Source organism: Aulonocara sp. 'chitande type north' Nkhata Bay, linkage group LG17 (assembly GCF_057382095.1).
Source record: "Aulonocara sp. 'chitande type north' Nkhata Bay isolate Kocher_YH1m ecotype deep benthic linkage group LG17, A_spYH_male_GT1.1, whole genome shotgun sequence".
In the NCBI taxonomy this organism is placed as follows: Eukaryota; Metazoa; Chordata; class Actinopteri; order Cichliformes; family Cichlidae; genus Aulonocara; species Aulonocara sp. 'chitande type north' Nkhata Bay.
Genome location: NC_141360.1, coordinates 7423830 through 7446691, shown reverse-complemented (window position 1 = coordinate 7446691; position 22862 = coordinate 7423830). Strand labels below are relative to the sequence as shown.

Below are 22862 nucleotides of genomic sequence, written 5' to 3'. Positions count from 1 at the left end.
TGTTGGTGGGGGGAGGGGGGGGGGGGGGGTTAAGCTAGCCAGCTGGCTGGAGTTAAATCAGGTTTGAATTAAAGGGTAAATGGACTAACAAATCCCAGGGAGTGCAAAGCGAGGGCAGTGAGGAGGAGGGTGGGGGGCAGTGGGTCACCGCCGTCTGACTGAGGACACAGAGGATTGAAAAGAAATGAAAATAAAAAGTGAGGAGAGCAGAACACATTCCAGATCTGAAATAACTATATCTTAGACAGTTTTCACAGCAAACTGTCTGCTTTGGAAATCTTAATAAGTATCGGGGGGGGGGGGGGGCTGGGGGCATTAAGATGCTGACAAAGAGTAGGAGAAAACTGAAGGAGGAGAAGGAGGGTTTAGACAAGACGTTGGTCTGCCAAACTCCATCGCAAGTCCCTGCCATGAGTTGTCCAAACTGTTGAACGGTACCAGGAGGGGAAACTTCTAAACCGAATCCATTACTGTTTAAAACTCCCACTCAAACAGTCGTGAATCACCACTGCGGCGATCTGTCTCGATCCAAATTATCAGCGCCGGCCCGTTTAAGATCAGCACGCCAGCCGGGCACGTCAGAAATAATAAGCTCCAATGTCCACAGCAGAGATGTCTCAATATATCTTTCCCCTGTTTAACTATAGAGGTCTGCATACATCTACAGCGACGGGCCGAGAGCCTCGTTGCAAAACATCATTACACAATGCATGCACGGTATAAACAGCTGTACATTTCAATGAAAAGGCCAATAAATATTCTATTTAAGCGCACCGGGGGCCGTGGGTAAACGTCTGGAAAGATGCTGACGCTGTGCCATCTCTTCTTTGCTCCAATTATGGTTGCAACGACATGACAGGTTTTATGTGCCATTAGAGCTTGCTGCGGGACGGTGAAATGCTGGGAATCTGTTTTTTGCTCTGGTAGGAAATAATGCCGCCTCCATGCATTGCTCAACAATTCCAAATTTAATCCTTGGTTGGCTTTTTGTTTTTTGTTTTTTTTAAGACACAAGTGCTGACATGGCATGAGATCACATCATATTTTAGTGTAAAGGGTTTAACGACGTTCATAATCAGGAGCACTTAAACCTGTGTTCCAACTGCTACAATGGCTCAATGAAGCTGAGATAGAGGGCTGAGAGGTAATGAGCTCTTTGCGGGCAAAGCTTAGTGCTGCTGAGGCAGCCACGCAGAGGTTAGACAAACAGGCAGTGGGATCACAAGGGCCTAAGCCTCTTATATAGGCCCCTCTTGTGGAGAAGATCACTGACTTCTGGTGGAGGGATGAAGGTCAGGAGTTTTCAAAGATCGTGAAGGCCTCTGCTCCTCTTTCTACGAAGGCCCCTACATTGCTGCTCGGAGGCTGTTTGTTTCAGTTTAACGGGTCGGATCATTCAGATTCTTGACTGATAGGACTTAGCTGGGAGTAAATTTAAGCCTGCTGTCAGTCAAACACCTCTAGGAAAATATTTTCCCGTCTCAATAACATTCGTAGCCTGCTCAGATTTCTCCGTGCCGAGACAGTTCCATCCCGATCCTCACTCACCTCCTCGTGCTTTAAATCTTTTAATCCCTTTCTGCAGAGAGAAAAAAAACCTCCACTAGTTTTGGACTCCTTTTGCTTCATGAACCTCTTCCTCTTTCCCTCCCCAGGTCCCTTCTCTCCTGCTGGGAGTCACAGGGCAATGTAGTTTCATTTCCTGCCCTGCTGAAATCAATGCTCTCTGAAGACAAGCAGGGGTTAGAGACTTAGAGGGAAGACGGAGACAGATGTATAGAGAGACAGGAAAAGAGAGCAGAGCTAGGTGTGAGAAGACTGCTGGCATGCGGGACACAGCCGTACCAGCACATAACCTTAAAGTGGGGTTGCTTCCAAGTCGGCGTCAGCTTTGATAAACATCTACCGGGAAGTAAAACAACCGTTCAAAGCAGAAATATGAAAAACAGGAGGGCAGCTTTAATGGGTAAATTGAATTTTCCCCTCAACACTCCCCATCATTTTTTATTCGCCTCAAAGACGGATGGGGGAAAAAAAGAAAAGCATTCGGCGTCCCACAGGATAAATGTATGAATTCCTGGTCAGGAGCGAGCCAGCTGACGAGATCCCTCTCCAGCTTATGCCAGGTTCGATACAAACACGAGTTGAGCGAACACAAAAGGAAGAGAAGTGGAGGAGATAACATACATTTTGTCACTTTTAAAACAAAGAGATTCCTGCTCCATGACTGTACCGGATTTTCTTTCATAAGCATTCCTGCAGATCTGACCACGAAACCCACGGGCCGCTCAGACTTCAAACACAGGACTGCCTCCATCATTCTAAGCTCTGGTTAATGCATCCGGACAGTCAGAAGCACATAACCTTCGGTCCTGCTGTTATTTTCACTCATTTGCTACAAAACAGAGACACACTCTGGATAGTTAGGCAACAAAGGAATCAATAACTTTTCACCTTGGAGGGAAAAAAAGTTGCCTTATAGTGAGGCCATCAAGCCAAAAGGGATATGAGTATGGTAACAGCTATTCCTCACCACAATAAAGGGATCTTTGAAGGCTTGCCCAAACTCTTAAGAGTTAAGCATGCCATAATCTGCTAAAATCATGCTACCACCAGGTTTCTTGAGTAAAAGACAAAGTGGAAAATTAGAATCTTAAAGTGAGAATTTTTTTCAAATCTGCATCGTTGAACATTTTTCCTCTTTCACAAAATCCGATCAATGACAGAAGACTTGACCGCACAGGGACAGCAGCTTCCTGGTGGTGCTAAATCAGCCAGATGCCTGGGCAGCAGTGGTTTGGTAGATGGGCATTTAACTGCAGTGACTGCATTTCAGACTCACATCCAAATGAGACCTTTAACTCCAGATTCCTCGGTGAATGCGGTCGACACAGGATTAGAATGGATAGAAAGGGGATTTCCATTTAAGTCAAATTTCTTATGGTCATTTGTGCCTTTTTCCCCTCTATTCATGCTAAGTCACTGTTAGATTTATAGTTGCGTGCTTGCATCTAAATTTTGCCCCTGAAATCTGGTGTCACAATTCACAGGCCGCACATGCAAACAGACCTGTTTTTACCACAAAATGCTGACTTGGCGCCGTTTGTCAGCCTAATGGAAAAAAATGTGCGAGATCAGTCGGACAACGGGACTGTGCTGCCACTTCAAGGCGCAGCCTCTCTCGAGTCTTTTTGTGTGAATCAAGTGGCTGGGTAAACACTGGCTGCTGGTTAAACAGGGCGCCTGCACAGAGAACAAGGTGACGAGGCTTTGGTTAAACAAACACACTAAGGCCATGTCTCCACTAATGCTAATACAAAGACATTTGCTGAAGGTGACTACGCTGCACTGAAAACACGCTGGATTTAGTAATATTACCCCCTACTTGTTTAGTTAAGTTGGATTGTATTTCTTTAATATATGTATGGACCAAAAGTCTTCACACTAGAGCCAGATGGATGTTTTGGGTGTAAAAAATTCAAATGCTGATATTTTGGCACTTTCCGCCAATGTGTTTCACACACTCTGCCAGATGTGCTGCCGACAGCGCTCAGAGTCGATCCTCTGCTGAACCAACCAGGTGCTGACAATGTTTCTAAATGACTGACTTTCCTTTCCTTCTGTACTGTATTGTTTTTATATATATTGCATTAATTGAGTTACATTGCAATACCAATATATCCATAGAATATAGAGGTGGAATAAGATGGAAATAGTGGCAAAGTAAGTTCAATTCAATTTAGTTTTATTTGTATAGTTCCAAATCTCAACAATAATTGCTTCAAGGAACTTGACATTGTATGGTTAAGATCCTGCAATACTAGAATGAAACCTATGAGCAAGCATTTGGCGACGGTGGGAAGGAAAAACTCCCTTTTAACAGAAATAAACCTCAAACAGAAAAAGGCTCAGGGAGGTGATATGCTAGAGGTCTTTAAGATATGATGGGGCTTGATTCAAGACCTTGTTTGTAAGGAGAAGGCTTTTGAATTAAATTCTGCAATTAACAGGGAGCCAATAAAGAGAAGCCAGTATGGCAGAAATGTGTTTCTCTTTCAGTCAGTTTGAGAGCTCAAAGCCTGCTGATTGGAGCATTTTTATTCCCCAATAACAAACAAAACACATAAATAAAGTGAAAGGAGCTTAGTGTTGTTTTAGCAGATCCCTAAACCTGTTTAGTGGCCAAATCGACTTGTTAAACTGGCAGCTTTACACTAAAAACCTTTTTAATCCCCAAAAGGGAAAAATGCTTCAGCTTCTGGCAACGACGGGATTACAGTTTCTGTGGCCACTAAATGTAATCACAAAGCAATGACAGGCCAAAGACACGGGAAAACACTTCTCTCTGCATCTTATACAAACATAAAAACCTCCTGAGTGGCTGCACGAGAGCCTAAACAGACACATTCAACAAGGAAGCACACAGTTTATTCAAGCCGAACACAAATCATACGATGCCCCGTAAAATCAAATTTCCTGAAGCCCAAATGTGTCTGGTTTAAGTATTTTGCAAGCAGGCTGAAGTCTATATGCCGAGCACTTTCGGCGTGTGCTACGGCTTCGCTCCAGAGGCATGAAAAAAAATGAGAGAGAGAGAAAAAGTAAGAAAAATAAAGATTTGAGCGAAGGATCTGCTGGGAATGATTTTGGAAATTGTGAGAAAAACGCATGTGATACGGTTCTATTAATAACTGCGGAGTGATACGTTTATACAAATGCCACTGTGGAGCTGATGGTCCAGTGCTTTTTTTGCCGCGTAACCACTGCGTTCTGAAAAGATTACCCACAGAGCCTCAAAGACGCATCAAGAGTTGCGTTGACTACGGAAAAATCTGGCTAAAGATCCCTCTCATGATCTCGCCATGGCTGCAATGAATCATTTGAAAGAATGAAGTGTTTTTGCATCAGCTGACAGCACAAGATGCCGCTCCATCTCAGCTCTAGTATGAGAAGCCGCGTACTGGCAAACAATCCTGCCAGAAAGCCTGCACGAGTCGTTATCTTTGTTTCCCTGAAGAGCGTAGGAACTGCTGTGGAGCCACCCTGCTCTCAGTTATTGTTGAGTAAACACAAGCAGCTCAGCCAAGAGCAGCATGTCAGTCAGCCAGGCAAAGAAAGGAGAAAAAGTTGAGGAGCCACTCAGAAACTGAAGAGAAGGAGAGGGGGCAAAAGAGACAGTGTGTGTTTGAGAAAGAGAGAGAGGACACAGCCAGGAAAGTGAGAAAGTACAGAAAAGAAAATTAAAAGCATTAGCATGTGATTGCCAGCCAGATAGGAACAGTGCCAATGAGTTTTGATGTCATGCTGATGGTTTTGAAAGGTAGCAGAGGGGTTGACTATTTTCTGATTCTCATCATGCGGGGAAAAAACGTCTGTGTGTCCCCATGAAAACATGCAATGATAGGCAAGGCTTTTCTAAAGAATGCAGATCATCTGCGACCACGAACACTGTGTACTTGTTAGGGCTGAACGATATATCGCATTTGCGATAATATCGCGACATGATCAAGTGCAATTTTCTAACCGCAAAGGCTGCGATTATACTCTGGACATGTCCAAATTCATGGGCTGCATCCTCCTGAGGCCGCATTTGTAGACCGATTACGTCACAGCGACACGCCGAAGGCTGTCCAAATTACTACCATATCCCAGAATTCATAGCGCGGCCCAGCCAAACTCCAGTTTCCAGCAATGGCGGCCGCTACTAAGTTTTAAAATTACTCATACTAATCTTTCTGGGTCACAAAATAAACTTTTAACATATTTTCAGGCGAGAAAGTAGTTGTGTAAACATCAAATATCTGCTCGGTTTATCAAGATATCCCATATTTGCAAAAGTGCTTCGACGTTTTCAGAGGCGTCTGCTACCCACCAGCTCGACAGCTAGCCGGGAACTCGAGGGTTACTGATGCGGCCGAGAACGGCACAACTCCCGGCACATCATTTTCAGATCACCGCGGAGTTTCGCTGCTCGGGTTAAACGTAATATATAAGTCACTTAGACAACCTAAAAATGTTATTGTTGGGCTTTTTTCAGTGTTTTGTTTGTTCGTGAGTAAATCGGTTTGGCTGAGATTAAAGTTATTAGATTAGATAAAATAAAACTTTATTAATCCCCCGGGTGGGTTCCTCCTTGGTTTTCACACAGCTGACTAAACGTCAAACAGAAAACTTATTAAACAGAAGTATGAGACAGTCGAGAATTTACGCCAGTGTCTGGTTATATTTTAGATAGCAAGAAGCAGACGGCCGAGTTTATTAAACTCCACCGAGACAGCGGTGACGCTAATCAGAACTAGACCGTCCAATTTCACGCCTTTAAATTTTAAAGGCGTGTTTGTGTGTGTGTTTATACAATTGCTATTATGTTTGCACTTTATGTGTAATGTTACTGACTGCAGAGATCAGTAAGATGTGTGTATTTTTTATTTATTAGTTTTATTTATTTAATATTATTTTTTAATTGAATGACTGTCTAGTAGTTCACAGATGTCGAAAAACTGAGTGTGGTAAAGCCACTGATTTTGTTTATGTATATTTCTGCAATCTGCACATTGTACTGACTTTCATTTTAATGTTTACACCAGGGTTCCTTGTCAGCACTTTATGCTCAGATGTTTGTAAGCTAAAAATAAACTATTGTGTATGTTCAAATATACTGTTGTGATTGAAGAAGTTAAATAAAAATGTCAGTCATCAATTCATGCATCACCTCATGTCATCATAACAGAGGTCTGTCTTCCAGGAAAGAACAGTTTAAAATTAATGTAATATAGTATTGGCCATACTATATGATGTATTGCTTGTCTTTGTTTAATAATACAGAAGACAAAGACCTTAAAAAATAATCGCATATCGCATCGCAATCGCAATATTGGGGCAAAAAATCGCAATTAGATTATTTTCCATAATCGTTCAGCCCTAGTACTTGTTTAATGCTTTTGAAAATTCCTCCAGTGTCACCTATCAAAGTGAACACTCCTCCTCAGGCTGGTTAACCCTAACACACAGAGAGAAAAAGATCACGGCAATCAACCTACACAGAGGCTTGTGTGCAGTCCTCCAAGCAGCTAAATAGACATTATGCTGTGCGTAAGTCAAGCGCTCAACAAGTAGGCCTAAACAGGAAAGGGAATTATCCAAGTTGTGTCCACCACGAAGAGGAAGAATGAAAAAAACAACAACAAATAAAGGTCGTAGAACCACCGAGGAGAAATCAGTGAAAAAGTCTGTGTATGTGGCATCTGTCTTCTCTGAGACACAAGTTAAATGTTAAAGGACCCACATCGACACAAATATGGACAACTGTGTCACCCATAATCAGTTGTTCCACATATTTTTGACACTGCCCCCAAGTGGAAGTATGCAGCTACCACAGATGTGGGTCTGAGGCCTTCGGTCCAGCTGCTGTGACCAGATGATGAGTTGATTTAGTGCAAAATGCTGCACATTGTGTGGTTAAAGCATCACAACTCTGATGACTTTCTGCATTTCTCTCTTTTAGATCTTTGTATTCTTTGGATTTTGAAGCTTTAGCCATAGAAAGGTTATCTCAGACTTAAGTGTTATGGACTAACATATTACTAATTGAATGCAGAAACAAAATAGCAGATTAAAAGAGAATGCCAAACCCTATACTTAAACAGCTGTGAAGAAACGACACGCATATTTCTAGTTTTGCACACAAATATGACAGTGCCATCTCTCTTAATAATCCATAAAGTGAACATATCTTTCATGGAAAACAAATATTGATTTTTTTTTGGCAGTGACGCCCATTAAATTGGGGGTATTTCATCCCCTTGGTGGGAGCCTGGTGTTGTACAAAGATTTAATTGTGGCTGAACTGAGATCTGCCCGTCTGCTTCCAGTAGGAGTTTCTCAAGTCCTTAATGCTAGACAAACAGGGCTTAAAAAGATTTACTCTGGCACATACAGGAGAGTTTAAAAAGCCATGTTTCATCCGAACCCCTTATTAAATGAAATGTAGCATGATCTCCACATATTAAGCACGAGCTGTGAAGGACACTTGCAAAGCAGTAATTTGATAAAACTCGAACAAGGAGTGGGGCTTCAGTGACATTTAGAGCTCTTTAAAGCAGCACCCTTTCCCCACGGTCCACAACGCGAAACCGTGCCAAGTCCGTATGGAAAATTGATATGCAGTATGTGTGGCTTATTCCATTAGACTCATTAAAGTGTCACTTTGTCATCAGCACGGTCTCTCTCTTAAAGCCTACCTTACAACTGCAGCAAAGGACTCATTGTGTTGTGTGTATAAAATACAGCACAGAGCTTTTTTTTCTTTTCTTTTTTTAATGTGGCAGGAGTAATTTGTCTTCCAGGCAGCAGCCAAAAGACATCAACACAGAAAGTATCAAATGGAAGGTATAGAAAGCAAGTTCATTTGCGGTTGGATGTATACGGTACAGGTCAGTCGGCGGGAGCGGGAAAATATGGCCAATTAATGCTCTGCTCTGGAGAACGCCACCCTAATGCAGCTTATTTCCCCGCTCAGTCTAGACTCTCACTCTGCTAAAATCATTCAAGTGCCATCTACACACTGGCTCCTCAACTGCAGCACCAAAGCCTGAACCGATGTTGTTTCTCCTTTTTTCTTAATCCAGACCGCAGTTCCCTGAACCCTGTAGAGGTTTTTTCCTTTCTAACAGGCTGACCTCCTGTGCAGACAGTAAATTGCAGGAAAAAGGTTTTCACGCTTGGCTACAGTTTGTAGTGGCAGAAACTTTATCAAACGTCTCCAAAGAGGATCTGAGTGCAGCGCTTTTAGCCTCTGATTAAACGCTGCCTCTCCACGGAAAACCTTGCCACTAAAACACCACCCCGCTCCACTGAGTCCGATTTGTGGAAATGGGAGCATTTTTCTTTCTCTCTTTTTTTTGGTTTCTGCCAGTATTGCGCAAATGCAGGAAATTTACACTTCTCGTCGTTCACAAAAAAAAGGCTTTTGCCTCACTTGGCAGAGCAGATATACAAAAGAAAGGAAACTCAAATCTAGCTCTCCTTTTTAAAAAAATTCCTTTGACAACCCAACTACTGACAGCATATTATCAGGACATTCCAGCCAAGCAACATAAGGAAAGTTCTTCTGAATCTCCTATTATGTGAATACTGCAATTGTGGGTCTTATTAGGGGGAAAAAAACAACCAAAAAAGTTGCACTCAAAGAGTCATTTGATATCTTGAACCTTTTTATTATCATTTGGAAGCAAATTACCTGCTGGCTCTACATCATTTAAACAATTATCACACAATATTCTCCAAAACAGTTTGCCCCGTGGCAGCACTGAGGCACGCCGAGCCTCGGCAAACACATGTGCCTAATAACGAGTGGGAAGTAGGTAATTGCCAGTGCACGACATAGTTTACACACCGGCGCTTTAAATCAGTGACATAAAACAGAGTTTGAGCTTATGATTTACAGGCGTGTGCTGATTAAATTAACGTCTATGCTTTTTCTCCCAGTTTCGCACACTCAGAACTGAGTCAAGCTGTCTCAAAATATGTAGATGTGTGTGTGTGTGTGTGTGTGTGTGTGTGTGTGTGTGTGTGTGTGTGTGTGTGTGTGTGTGTGTGTGTGTGTTTAAAAAAAAAGACATACATCTCTTTCACACACACGCTTCCTGCCACATTCTTTTGCGTCTGCCAAAAGCTTTTAGAGATCCTCGGCAGTTGATGCCTGACTTAGTGTAATGTGCAATGTCAAGAGCGGAGGAGTGGAGTTTTAGACGCGGCCGGGTCATCGATCTTAAAGAGATGTACCACTCGAGACCGAGCCAAACATTTGCCAGAGCATCTGGATAAAACGCTGAATAATTTGAAATAGGCACTCTCAAAGTGAGAAACGTGCCATCACATGCACTGCGCAGCTTAAAAAATACAAAATAAAAATCAGCAGAAGGAGTGGCTGATATGTAAAATTTTTAACAAGTCCTCATAAAAGAAACGAAACCACAAATTCTGAGCTTTCTTTTTCACTTCATGTGGTCTGTTCCCCCAAATAAGAGTCTAAGAAAACACCAGGAGACATAAAACAGTCCAGATAGGCATGTCAGTGGCAGACGCACCAGGACAAGCTCCTACACACTCAGCCTGTAAGACCAATTGGATTTTCCAGGGGTGAAGTGCCTTTATTGTCAACAGTGTGTCCCACTGAAAACTGTACCGCGTCAGCTCCACCCGGCATGATTTATAGCCTTCCCAAGTGTTATTAAACGGCTAAATGCAATTCTAAACACATTTCCCATAGTCCCTGCCCTGCACTGGACCTTTTCATGCCCAGAGGTGAATGTCCCACATTCAGGAACATTTACACAGTTTACATGGATTTAAAACATTTTTTGTCCATTTGGTTTTAGGAATTTGTCATAAGATTATCACTGAGCCGACAGATGAACATGCAGTGCTTATCTCCATGTTTAAATAAAAAGGTGGGACTTTTTAGCATGGCTGCTTTTAGCTGAAATCTGATTTCCACGCGGTTCCACCTGGGTTCAAACTCAGGTGATTCAAACAAAAAAAAGCCCTGCTGGCACAGCAAAAATAAATAAAAAAAATAAAATAAAATCATGTTTGGACAAAAAATAAAAAGCCCTGTTAAACTTTAGGTGGCCTTTTTTTTTGTCCCCCACTCTGCACAAATGCATGGCAGTAACATTTGTGATTTACAAGTGAAGCAGTGCCTATAAGAATAAAATCTCACGATCTGTTGGTTTTAGCACCCTGAGGGCTGATAGTGATGCCTAAACTGCTTTTGGCAAGTAGAGGGAATGCACGGGGAAAATCATCAAATTTCCTACAATCAGCCAATGGTGTACATTAACTGACATTTTCTAATCCTGCAAATGAAGAAAGTATTTCCTTAGGTTTAAAATGTTTTCTGAAAGGGTGTACAGATTTTTAACCGCTAATTTGCACACCCTTTTGCATGTCCACCATATAAAACAAAATCCTTCCCTGCGGCCGGGGAAACGCCTGACCTTTCCTGGAAATGCTCGCATTTAAACTACAGTGACAGACTTGTGACCTCCGACCTCTTCAATGGAAGCACACAGCCTGCCCAGCGCACCAGACGGCGGCAAATAAAGACAACAACGACCACACTTTAAAGATTCCTCTTTGTCCCGTTTGCTCCGTTGCAACCACAGTACAGCCCCTGATCACTTTGTCCGGAATTATTGTCTTAACATTTGATTACAGTGAAACCGCACTGTTGTTCCTCTCTGACTCTGCCGAAAAAGACAGCATTGTCCACAAACATATCCTGGAGCTGCTGTGATTAAGGGATAAAAAAAAGCTTGCAAATGAGTGTCATTAATGTGCAGCACACCAGTAAGTTTCATCATAAAGTGACATTCATTTAAATGGAGAGAGAAAATCAGAATGAAAGTCACTGGAAGCAGCAGCTGCCGATTATCTCTGGGAGAAAAGGATTCTGAAGCTTTTTTTGTTTATAGATGATATTAGTTGAAGAGGGTGCCATGGGAGTTTTCTTCATGGAAAACAGTATTAGTATTTCAAAATTAATTTTCAGAGTATTTTCCCTCTGGATCGTATGTGGGTGGGTGGGAAACACAGTCATTTCCACTTGTCTCTTTCCAGATATGAAGTACCTAAAGGATCAGGGGGTTTGGCTCCTCTCCACTTCATATTCAACCATTAAACTCCATTTGAGGAATAAGTTATAGCTAACTCATCCACTTAAGTAATGTGAATTAACATTCCTCTCTGCCTCAGAGCAAAAAAAAGAGAGGACTGAGGATACAGAGAGGAAAGAGAAAGAGAGAAAAAAGACAGGCCTTGGTGAAATGCTTGACGCCCAATACAGGAAATGCTGCACACCTTCACTGTAAATAACAGTTGAAAAGGCATTTATGGAGGACGGGGATAATCCAAGCAAACCCCGAAAAACTTTCCGGAGACAATTCATCACCACTGGTCTGGATGGGGAGGATTGTTTCATACACTATAAACACTTAAAAGCCAGGACAAAGGAGGAAAATGCCTTCCAGGAGCAGCTTCGTAAACAATTCAAACTCAATTCAAACTCAGTTCAATCACACTTATGGGAATCAGCCACAGGCCACTCGCATTTGCTATCAGGTCATCTTTAACTTTAAGATGCCAGCACTGCACAGGCACACATGGCTCTGTGCAGTGCAAACTGCAGTGAGAGAGTCCGGACACACAAATAAACTATAATAAAGAGTTATTTAAATGTCTGTGTTGAAGGATACACGTATACGTAAACCGAATCCTGTTTCCAAGAGGCCACAGGCTTCTGGAGCCCATGCATGCATCCCCATCATACTGCCTTCATCAGCGATAACCCCTCCCGCCATCAACCAAACCTAACACTACATGCAGTGGTTGTTTGCCTTTTAAATAAGCCTTCACACATTCCTTATCTTTAACGCTCAGATTTTTGAGGGGCGTGGTTAGAGTGGGCACAATGGGCATCCAGCTGACTCGTTAAGAGCCCCCCTATTGTCCGCCACTGGAGTGGAGTATTTCCCCGTGCCGAGCCTTCAGAATGACAATGGGACGATAATCTAAAAAACCAAAGATCATTTGCATGAGAAGAGAGGCTGAACGATGGCCGGCAGTATGGGGTCACTTAACAGATGATTTCAGGAGCCACAGACAAAAAGTCGGCCTAAAATATACAAGCAAAATGTAAACATGGGGATGGATGGCTTGAACCGTCTTTACAGCACGTTAAAATAAAAGAAGCGCAACGCCGCAGCGGAGCGCGTTGGGAACATGTTGGAAGCCCTTGCAGGAGTTTTTCGTCAAGGCTGACAGATTAGAAAGTTGAATGTCAGCAGAGGAGAGTAGGAAAATGGATGATTTTAGAAGTGAAGGCTAAGGAAAAAAAAGTTTTGGGAGACTCACCAGACGCGCTCAGGTCCAGGACACTTTGGAGGAGCAGGGCGATCCAGAGCGCGCATGGTGGACATCTCCAGAGTCGCTGGTTCGCCGCTGCCCGGTTTAGATACATTCCTTCGGTTGTGTGTTAAACCTTTCCACGCTTTTCACATCCACCACACACAATAATCAATTTCGAGTCCGTCCCCCTACAAAAAAAAGTAATATAACCCCAACAATAATAATAATAACCACTCTAAGCTCGGCGTTTTGATCAGTTCTAGGTCGTTTCAGCAGTTTTTTCAAAGCCCACCAAAACTCTCCCTAGGATGAAAACAAATTGGTGCTTCTTGAAGAAAGCTGTCTCCGTCTGTCCTGGCTTCTGTGCCTTTCCTCTTCGCTCGAGCCCAGCTCCGCTTTGCCTCCTCTCAGTCTGTCTCTCTCTCCCTCTCCGACTGAGCGCAATCCTTCCAGCAAACTTCATCGGGAGAAGTTGTGCCCACAGAAGCCACATGGCTCTGATTAGCCAAGTGTCGCCATCGTGCGTGCACTACAGGAACTGTCCGCAGGGCGGTCAGAGTCTACCTCGTGTGTTTGTTTTTTTTTTATCTGTGAGTGAAATATCTGAGGAGTATTCAGTTTTTAGATGGAGACCCCGCATTTGTGCTTCCTGCTTTACTTCAATCACTAAAACGCTTAATAGAAGAGATCAGTGATTCAAATCTCTGCCGTAAAATTCACGACAACTGAATTTATATCTACAGCTGTTTATATCGAACTATAAAGTGCATCCTATAAACTTAAAAAACGAACGTATTTGTTGTTCTTTTTTTAAAATTTGCATATTGGTTGCATAGTTTTATATATTGACCCATTTTATATTTGTTATGTACAATTTGGGGCTTTTCCAGATAAATAAAGTATAGCAATTAATAAACAAAAATCAACAATTAAAAGAAGACAGCATTCCCTCTAAGCCACGTGTAAACAGATTCCCTGGATCCAGAAGTCATATTTTCTTGAGAACATCAAATCAAAGTCTACCAGTTGCTTTTTCCTTTTTAATCTGACATGTGATTGTAAAGATACTGCGAGATCTGTGCATCTTTGTACCCAATTTCACCATGGTGAAGAGTCCTTTCAAAAGTTCCTGGATCCAGATCCAGATCGGCTGCACCTTTGGTAAAAAATGTTCATGCAAATCCCTTTTTTTTTTAGTGCAACCAAACCAAACCAATCCCATAACTTCCTTGGTGGAGGTAATTAAATAACCAAAGAAAGCTTCTCAGTTCCCTGCAGGCTGAGAGGCACTAAACAGCCTTTTTGTTCGAGCTGTCACTGGTACACATGATTTATAAGGTCCAGTGGTTACAAGAAGGAAAATATTCTCTAATGAAAAAAATACACGCTAAATACACTTATAAGAAATTCAAGGAGTGTGAACTGAAGTTACCCTTATGATTGTGCTTTATTGCACTAATGATGTTTAAGGGAACGTTTAGGTTTTCCAACAAAGTGTAGAACCTTCACACTTTTTGAAGTCTTTTTTTTTTAAACGAACACCACTTCCTGTTTCCTGTGAGCTAACTCTTTAGAAGATCAAATTAAAGTGATTTAAGAAACTGCAAATGGAGCTTAACTGATCTCTCTGTATTAACTGATAATGATCCATCTGGTGCTGTTCAGTATAGTTTTTCTTTAATATTTTTAATTAGATGAATAATGTAACATACTAAAAAACAACATATGCAAATGTTTAACTCATTTTACATGCATTAAGTGTATAAAACAGATGAAAGCTGGAAAGTTACAAAAAGAAAGAAAAGACAATGTTCTCTTGTGCCTGGCTGGACACACACACACACACACACACACACACACACACACACACACACACACACACACACACACACACACACACACACACACACACACACACATCTCAGTATAACTATTCAGACGTTTACAATACAACTGACCAAATTCACTTCTCCTCTGTAAATCCACATTCTGTTTAATTTCACTCTGCTGACTTCTGGATTCTGACACATGCATTGTCTCTGCAGGTGTGTGTGTGTGTGTGTGTGTGTGTGTGTGTGTGTGTGTGTGTGTGTGTGTGTGTGTGTGTGTGTGTGTGTGTGTGTGTGTGTGTGTGTGCACGGAGGATTTTGAAAGCCATTTTGGGGAGCAGGAAAAAGAATGGTAGCAATTTAGTATCTCTGGTTCTCCAGTGCAGCGACCCACCTCTGCTCATTAGAGGGAAACATCATCCTCTCTGAGGTATGTTTTGATTTAGCTGTAACAGAATAAAGGAACAGTGTGCATAAATAATGCTCGACACTGAATTATTTGCCAGACTCAAGAGACGAACATGAAGTGGGTTGCTCGCAAGCAGCAGTACTTTACCCTGCACTTTGTCAGCCCCAAGAGTCCAGAACATGTCATGCCTGTCTCATGATCCTCTTTCCCTTTCTTAAACCCATATAGACTCAAAGTCATCCCAGAGTACAGGGATAACACTCTTCTAACCCACCGTAAACCCTGGTGCATTCAGTGGTCTGTACAGTGGCCCTAAGAGGTCAGTGCACTGCAACATAGAAAACACACAAATAAACAGAAACAGACACAAGAAAATTAACTAAAGTCCTTAAAGCTGACTTGGTCTGCGTTTATTATTATTTAATCTGTTATAGTAATAAATGGATCACATTAAACATGAACAAAGTTTCAATAATAATCTCATCATATGTGCAAAGCAACCCAAATGAGCCAAAAGCTCTCAGGGGTTCAGACTTCCCTAAATGCTCATCTTCAGGTAGATATCCCTAATGTGGCCATCTCAGGCTCACAGCACTGGTTGTGGGAACAGAAGCCCCACCCACATGCTTTTCAAACCTTCTGTCTACAAGAGGCAGTCAGTCAAATTTAAAGATAGGTGAAATGGAGCTAAAAAGGTCTGTTTCAGTCCGTGGGCGAACTGAGTGTCTGCACAGAGGCCCAGTGTGACAAATAAGGATTGTTTGGAATTGTTAAGCACACAAAGATACTCCAGCAGAACCTGACAATTAAAAACATGGAGCTGGCAGTTAGTATGACAAGTGCCCTTTAGACACATTATTCTCCACTGTGTGACTCTGTTCACTCTGTAGCCAAAACTTTAATTGCTGATCCTTACAAGTCCCTGGGGATTTAATTTGACTGACTTATACTGAACACCTTTAAATAAACAAGACTCTTGTCTCGAATTGAAAGATTGCTGTCTTTTTCCAACTACAAAACCAGTCTTCTTGTTTAACCTGAGATATCCGCTGACATTGGAAAAACTGTTTTCAGTTACCTTAAACTTGAAATGGTATGAATTGTAAGCTGTCCTAAAATGAATTACACCCCTTGGTGTTCTCAAAGCGTCATTGTTGCACGCTTTATGATTCCTGCAACTGTTTTTATCCATTTCTTGTATTGTTTATTTATGTTATTTCCATCTGCTAGCTGCATTCTTGTAATTGTTATTGTTCTCAAGTCTCTCTTGAAATGACAGATTAAATGAAGTTTCAGTTAAAACCATCAAATACTCACAAACAAGCAAATCCAGAAACTTCAAGCTCCCTCAAGACTGTTCTGTGTTAAATTTCTTTAATGCCGTGGATTGTATATCAGCACACTTTTGCAGTCTCCTTGGTCTGCAACTACTGGAGTAGCTGAGGAAATTAGGAATACATTGATTACGATGGTTGAGAGATGTAAAGCAGCCGACTGAAACAGCTGCCTGATCCTCTGATCGAAACCAGGGCTGCGGTCAGTTCATGTAAATAAATATGGCAATTCATGACAAATGAGTGTTCAGCTGCACTTTAACTCGTTACATGTAAGAAGTCTTTCATACCCGAGTTTAAAGCTGGCAAGAGGGAATTTTCTTTTGAAGATATACTTCTGCTTAAGTAAATTTATGGTGGAGGAGTGGTGAATTTCGGACACTGAAATACAGTGGGGCAAAAAAGTATTTAGTCAGCCACCGATTGTGCAAGTTCCCCCACTTAAAATGATGACAGAGGTCAGTAATTTGCACCAGAGCTACACTTCAACTGTGAGAGACAGAATGTGAAAAAAAAATCCATGAATCCACATGGTAGGATTTGTAAAGAATTCATTCGTAAATTAGGGTGGAAAATAAGTATTTGGTCACCTCAAACAAGGAAAATCTCTGGCTCTCACAGACCTGTAACGTCTTCTGTAAGAAGCTTTTCTGTCCCCCACTCGTTACCTGTATGAATGGCACCTGTTTGAACTCATCATCTGTATAAAAGACATCTGTCCACAGCCTCAAACAGTCGGACTCCAAACTCCGCCATGGCCAAGACCAAAGAGCTTTCGAAGGACACCAGGAAAAGTATTGTAGACCTGCACCAGACTGGGAAGAGTGAATCTACAATAGGCAAGCAGCTTGGTGTGAAATAATCAACTGTGGGAGCAATCATCAGAAAATGGAAGACATACAAGACCACTGATAATCTCCCTCGATCTGGGGCTCCACGCAAGATCTCATCCCGTGGGGTCAAAATGATCATGAGAACGGTGAGCAAAGATCCCAGAACCACACGGGGGGACCTGGTGAATGACCTGCAGAGAGCTGGGACCAAAGTAACAAAGGTCACCATCAGTAACACACTACAACGGCAGGGAATCAAATCCCGCAGTGCCACACGTGTTCCGCTGCTGAAGCCAGTGCATGTCCAGGCCCGTCTGAAGTTTGCCAGAGAGCACATGGATGATACAGCAGAGGATTGGGAGAATGTCATGTGGTCAGATGAAACCAAAGTAGAACTTTTTGGTATAAACTCAACTCGTCGTGTTTGGAGGAAGAAGAATACTGAGTTGCATCCCAAGAACACCATACCTACTGTGAAGCATGGGGGTGGAAACATCATGCTATGGGGCTGTTTTTCTGCCAAGGGGACAGGACGACTGATCCGTGTTAAGGACAGAATGAATGGGGCCATGTATCGTGAGATTTTGAGCCAAAACCTTCTTCCATCAGTGAGAACTTTGAAGATGAAACGAGGCTGGGTCTTCCAACATGACAATGATCCAAAACACACCGCCCGGGCAACAAAGGAGTGGCTCCGTAAGAAGCATTTGAAAGTCCTGGAGTGGCCTAGCCAGTCTCCAGACCTCAACCCCATAGAAAATCTGTGGCGGGAGTTGAAAGTCCGTGTTGCTCGGCGACAGCCCCAAAACATCACTGCTCTCGAGAAGATCTGCATGGAGGAATGGGCCAAAATACCAGCTACTGTGTGTGCAAACCTGGTAAAGACCTATAGTAAACGTTTGACCTCTGTTATTGCCAACAAAGGTTATGTTACAAAGTATTGAGTTGTATTTTTGTTATTGACCAAATACTTATTTTCCACCCTGATTTACGAATAAATTCTTTACAAATCCTACCATGTGGATTCATGGATTTTTTTTTTTTCACATTCTGTCTCTCACAGTTGAAGTGTACCTCTGGTGCAAATTACTGACCTCTGTCATCATTTTAGGTGGGGGAACTTGCACAATCGGTGGCTGACTAAATACTTTTTTGCCCCACTGTATGTCAGGTCGCCACTTTGAGAACTTCTGGTGGAGTGTCTTGAGGACCCAAGACCTTTATTGCATCTGCATGATTTCACATAAGCAACAAAGGTCTTTTGTTCTCCAGCGGTATCACACGGACAGCAAATTCAAACTAAATAACCCTAAATAACTGTCAAACCAGAAGAAATTGGGCATGACTGATTGCAGTCTGCAGAAAAGTGTGAGGTGACGTGCACCATCTGTAAACCCCGTTTCCCCCTCTGCGAAGCACCTTTCGAGATTTTCAGTTTAAGCAGCCGGATGAGTGTTTAGGTTTTCTCCACAGTAGGGAGACTCAGCAGGGTGGAGGAGGCTTTGGAGGGGGGGAGACCTCGCTATTGCACTGACCAAGTAGTGAGTTTACATCTGATATTGGCCTGTTTTTCTTTTTGCCTGATGTCTGTCGACTTCATTTTGACCAAAGCAGGACAAGATTATTAAAATTGCAACCATGCATGCTGAAATCCTCGAACTTTCATGTCGGAGTGGAGCGGGGTTCTAAAGGGCTCTTTGAAGAGCAGATCCCTTGGGCTTTCTGCTGTGGCCACAGCAGTCGGACAGGGAGGCTCTTTGTTAAAAACCAGGCGATGATGTCTCAGTCAATAAAAGAGCATGAAAGTTGATGATGGCGATAATGATAGGCCTTAAAAATGGCCTTCCTACATCTTCTCACTATGTTCTCTCTTTCTTTATATCCTAATAACACTAACAGCATGCACTTTTACTTGACGTTCCTTGCAATAACGCTGAAAATGTGTTAGCACTTTGCGCATTCTTTGAGCGGCGGATAACTGAGGACGGTTTTCACCACAGTTTAGACATCTTTAAACAGCTGACAGACTGTCTGGCCTCACTGCGTCGTCTGTGTTCACCCCCACCAACCCCCCAAAACAAAATGTAACTTCTTAAGGAACACACTACAATCTGTGCTGATACAACAGCATGCATCATGCAGAACTGCAGGGGCCTCTTTCCCTCTGTCAGTTCTTCACTGTGAGCAGGCAGCACCTTTGTGATATACAATTAGGAACTGAAAAGATATCAAATTTCCTACAAGAGAAACTCCAGGAAATAGGTCAGTGTATGCAACGGTGCCAAGGCAACGCTTTATTGTCCTTTTCCTGTCTCTACAAGGTCCTAAATCATGTGAAGTTCCAGTGAGCAGGAGAGTAAAGGGCTGCAGTTGATTGTTGTGTACATCTTCTTTGTTTTGTTTGTATTTGTGTATGGAGTGGGAATAAATGGAGCGATGCGAGAATGACTTTTTTTTGTCTCGTCTGCAACAGTAAATTTTAGCTTGTTGATTTGTGGTAAGACCTCAGCACCCACGTTTCTTTCATCTTAAATTCTGACACGTTTCCCCATAGCCCCTTCATCAAACACACACTCCACAGGACAATGGGCCGCATAAGTGTGGTGTCTCCTGGAGTATTTGTTGACTTATTACCTGCAGAGCCAGAGGAAGAGTTGGAAGGGATTCTAACTGGACCACATCCAGGCTCCGTGCAATGTTTGGTAAAACTGTGTGGTCAGAACTCATCTTGTCCCAGTTTTTATAGCCTCACACATCATCCTGTACACTTCAGCTCCACACCCGGAAAGTTGAGAGTGTAAAGATGGCGATGACTCATGCGGTGCCTCTACATCCATCAATGCCATTTTTTAGGGTGTCTAAGACATTTTTAAAATCACACACTGAGCTCAAACTTGTTCACATCTAGAAAATGAACTAGAACATCAAATAAAAACACTATGTTTTTCCAGTCTTTAGATTAAAAATATATACAATATAGTGTCATTTACATTATATAAGTAGAGCAAAGACTTTTCATTGGGACTGTGGAACCAATGGAACAGCATGAGCAAAAGACAGATCAAAGCGCCCATCCTAACCTCTGCTCATTGCTTAAAGGGCCTATAACGGGCAGATGTGGTTCAAAACTGGGTCATCTGTTTCCGTGGTCTTGGATCCTGAGACCACAGAATACCTTCAAAGGTCTCTTGACCCACGCCTATTCTGAGCTGGGGGGGTTTTGTGCTGATTTTTTGTTTTTGTTTTTTGGCTTATTGCTGTACAGTGAGTAATTAAAAAGAAGGCCAGCACATGAGAGATGCTTCACAGCAGCCATGGAAGGTGTTTTTATGAGAAGTAACATTCATCTGCTCTTTGTACCAAATGAAAACAAAAGCAAGATGCACAATGCAGGTACAGAGAGCGCACACAAATCCACCTTAAAATGCATATAAACAGAGCACACAGAATGCAAATGCAGTTCATATGCAGTAACTTGTACACAGACACAGACATGGAAGGATTGGTGTTGAAAACTTCTTGAAATTTTACATTTCTTCAGTTGTTGTATTCAGTGTAATGGGTATTACATTTTTAGATAAAGCATCAGCAGACTTAAAATATAATAATGACAATCAGCTTTATTGACCAAGTATGTCTACACATACACAAGGAACTGAGCTGGATGGATGGACGGATAAGATAAGATAAAACAAAACAGTATATACAGTACACTTTGATGGTGGATATTTTAGGTACAGACGCTGTGTGAGTGTCATTAGTGTCCATCAGAGTGACTACCTGTGGAAAAACACTGTACATATATCTGCTTGCTGTGCTGTACAGTGCTCCAGAGGGGAGGACTTGGAATGGGGTGTGATGGGTCTTGCACTGATGTTGCCTGCTTGTTTCCGTATTCTGGATTTATACAAATCCTGAATTGAGGGGAAGTCGGTCGGCACCAGTGATTTTTTTCTCCTGACCTCACTGTTCATGGTCGTCTGTTCTTGTCCTGTTTGGTGGCTGATCTGAACCATACAGTGATGGATGAGCAGAGAACAGGCTGGATTGTTGAAGATCTCCTGAGGCAGGTTGAACGTCCTCTGCTGGGCCTTTTTGACGATTGTGTCTATATTGGGTGACCACTTCTGGATGAAGGTTCCACCTGAAATCCATTGTCATCTCTACAGTGTTGAGCGTATTGAGCTCTAGGTTGTTCCGATTGCACCACAGGACCAGCTGTTCAACCCCATGTTTGTATGCAGACTCATCGCCATCCTTGATGAGTTTGATAACCGTCATGTCATCTGCTTCCTGTCTGTCAGTAAGTTTGTGATCCACAGACAGATGGAGGCTAGGAGTGGAAGACTTGAGGGATGATGGTGTTAAGAGCTGAAGTGAAGTCTATAAACAGAATTCTAGCATTTGTGCCAGGGCAGTCATGGTGTTGCAGGATGTAGTGCAACACTATGTTGACATCATCCACCGAACCGTTGGACCGGCAGGTAAATTGCAGGGGGTCCAGCAGGGGACATGTGATGTCCTACATCTAGGTCACAACCAATCTCTCAAAAGATTTCATGACTAGAGACATCCGGGCAACAGGCCTGTGGTCTTTTAACCCAGTGATAGAGGGTTTGAGCTGTAGCTGTAGCTACAGGTGGTAGAGCAGCTACTAACCGGAAGGTTGGTGGTTCGATCCCACTCTGCATGCCAAAGATCCTTGGGCAAGATACTAACCCCATGTTGATCTCCGATGCATCCATCAGAGTGTGAATGCGTATGAATGTTAGATAGGCACTAACAGTTTAGAAAAAAAAGTGCTTGTGTGAATGGGTGTGATAGGGTGAATGAATTAGTTGTATAAAGCGCTTTGAGTGCTCAGATAGCGTAGAAAAGCGCCGTATAAGAACCAGTCCATTTCTTGGGGACTGGGACTGGATGTTTTTCCCTGATTTTTAAAGACATTACTTTCAGATACTATTTATCTACTGTAATGTCTGTGTTAACTTTGGCATTTTTGAACACTCAACAAAAAAATAGGAAGAAATGTGTTTTTTGTTACAGGGTGGTAACAAAAAAAGAGACAATTTAAAACAAAAGGCAGATTTCACAATCAGATCTCCAACAAATGCTTCATCTTTAGGAGGAGAGAGCCCACGTAGGCACAAGGAGAAGATGCAAACTCCTCACAGAACGGTCCCAGTCACCCTGAGGATTCAAACCCATGATCTTCTTGTTGTGAGGTGATAGTGCTAACCGAAGCATCACCATGCCATGTATGCATCACACAGAGTGCAGCAGAAGAGCTGCTCATTTTTGCACATAACAGTCAAAACTACCTCAGAATCTGATTACATTCAGCATACTAACCTTCAGCATTCTCAAACTACCTAGAAAATGAAGGTCAATCCTTGAATTGTGATACAGATGACTGAGTAAAAGGATCTCATGTATTTAAGTGTTACTAAAACTATTTCTTACTTTACTTCAAATACTTTATATTAACATGACTAGAGAGCAAAAAGCCTTTGAGAATAGTGTCTTTGTCTGCCACATCGCCCTCTTC

General features: G+C 42.4%; 1 protein-coding gene across 1 annotated transcript in view; it reads right to left on the bottom strand.

The window, feature by feature from the left end:
• LOC147309591 (inactive tyrosine-protein kinase transmembrane receptor ROR1-like) overlaps positions 1-13330 on the bottom strand; it is a 155896-nt gene extending 142566 nt beyond the window's left edge. Inside the window, exon 1 of the mRNA XM_086270481.1 lies at positions 12916-13330. Coding sequence (XP_086126607.1) covers positions 12916-13021 — 106 coding nt within the window. The 5' untranslated portion in view covers positions 13022-13330. The remainder of the gene's footprint in view (positions 1-12915) is intronic.
• Positions 13331-22862: the final 9532 nt, after the last annotated feature.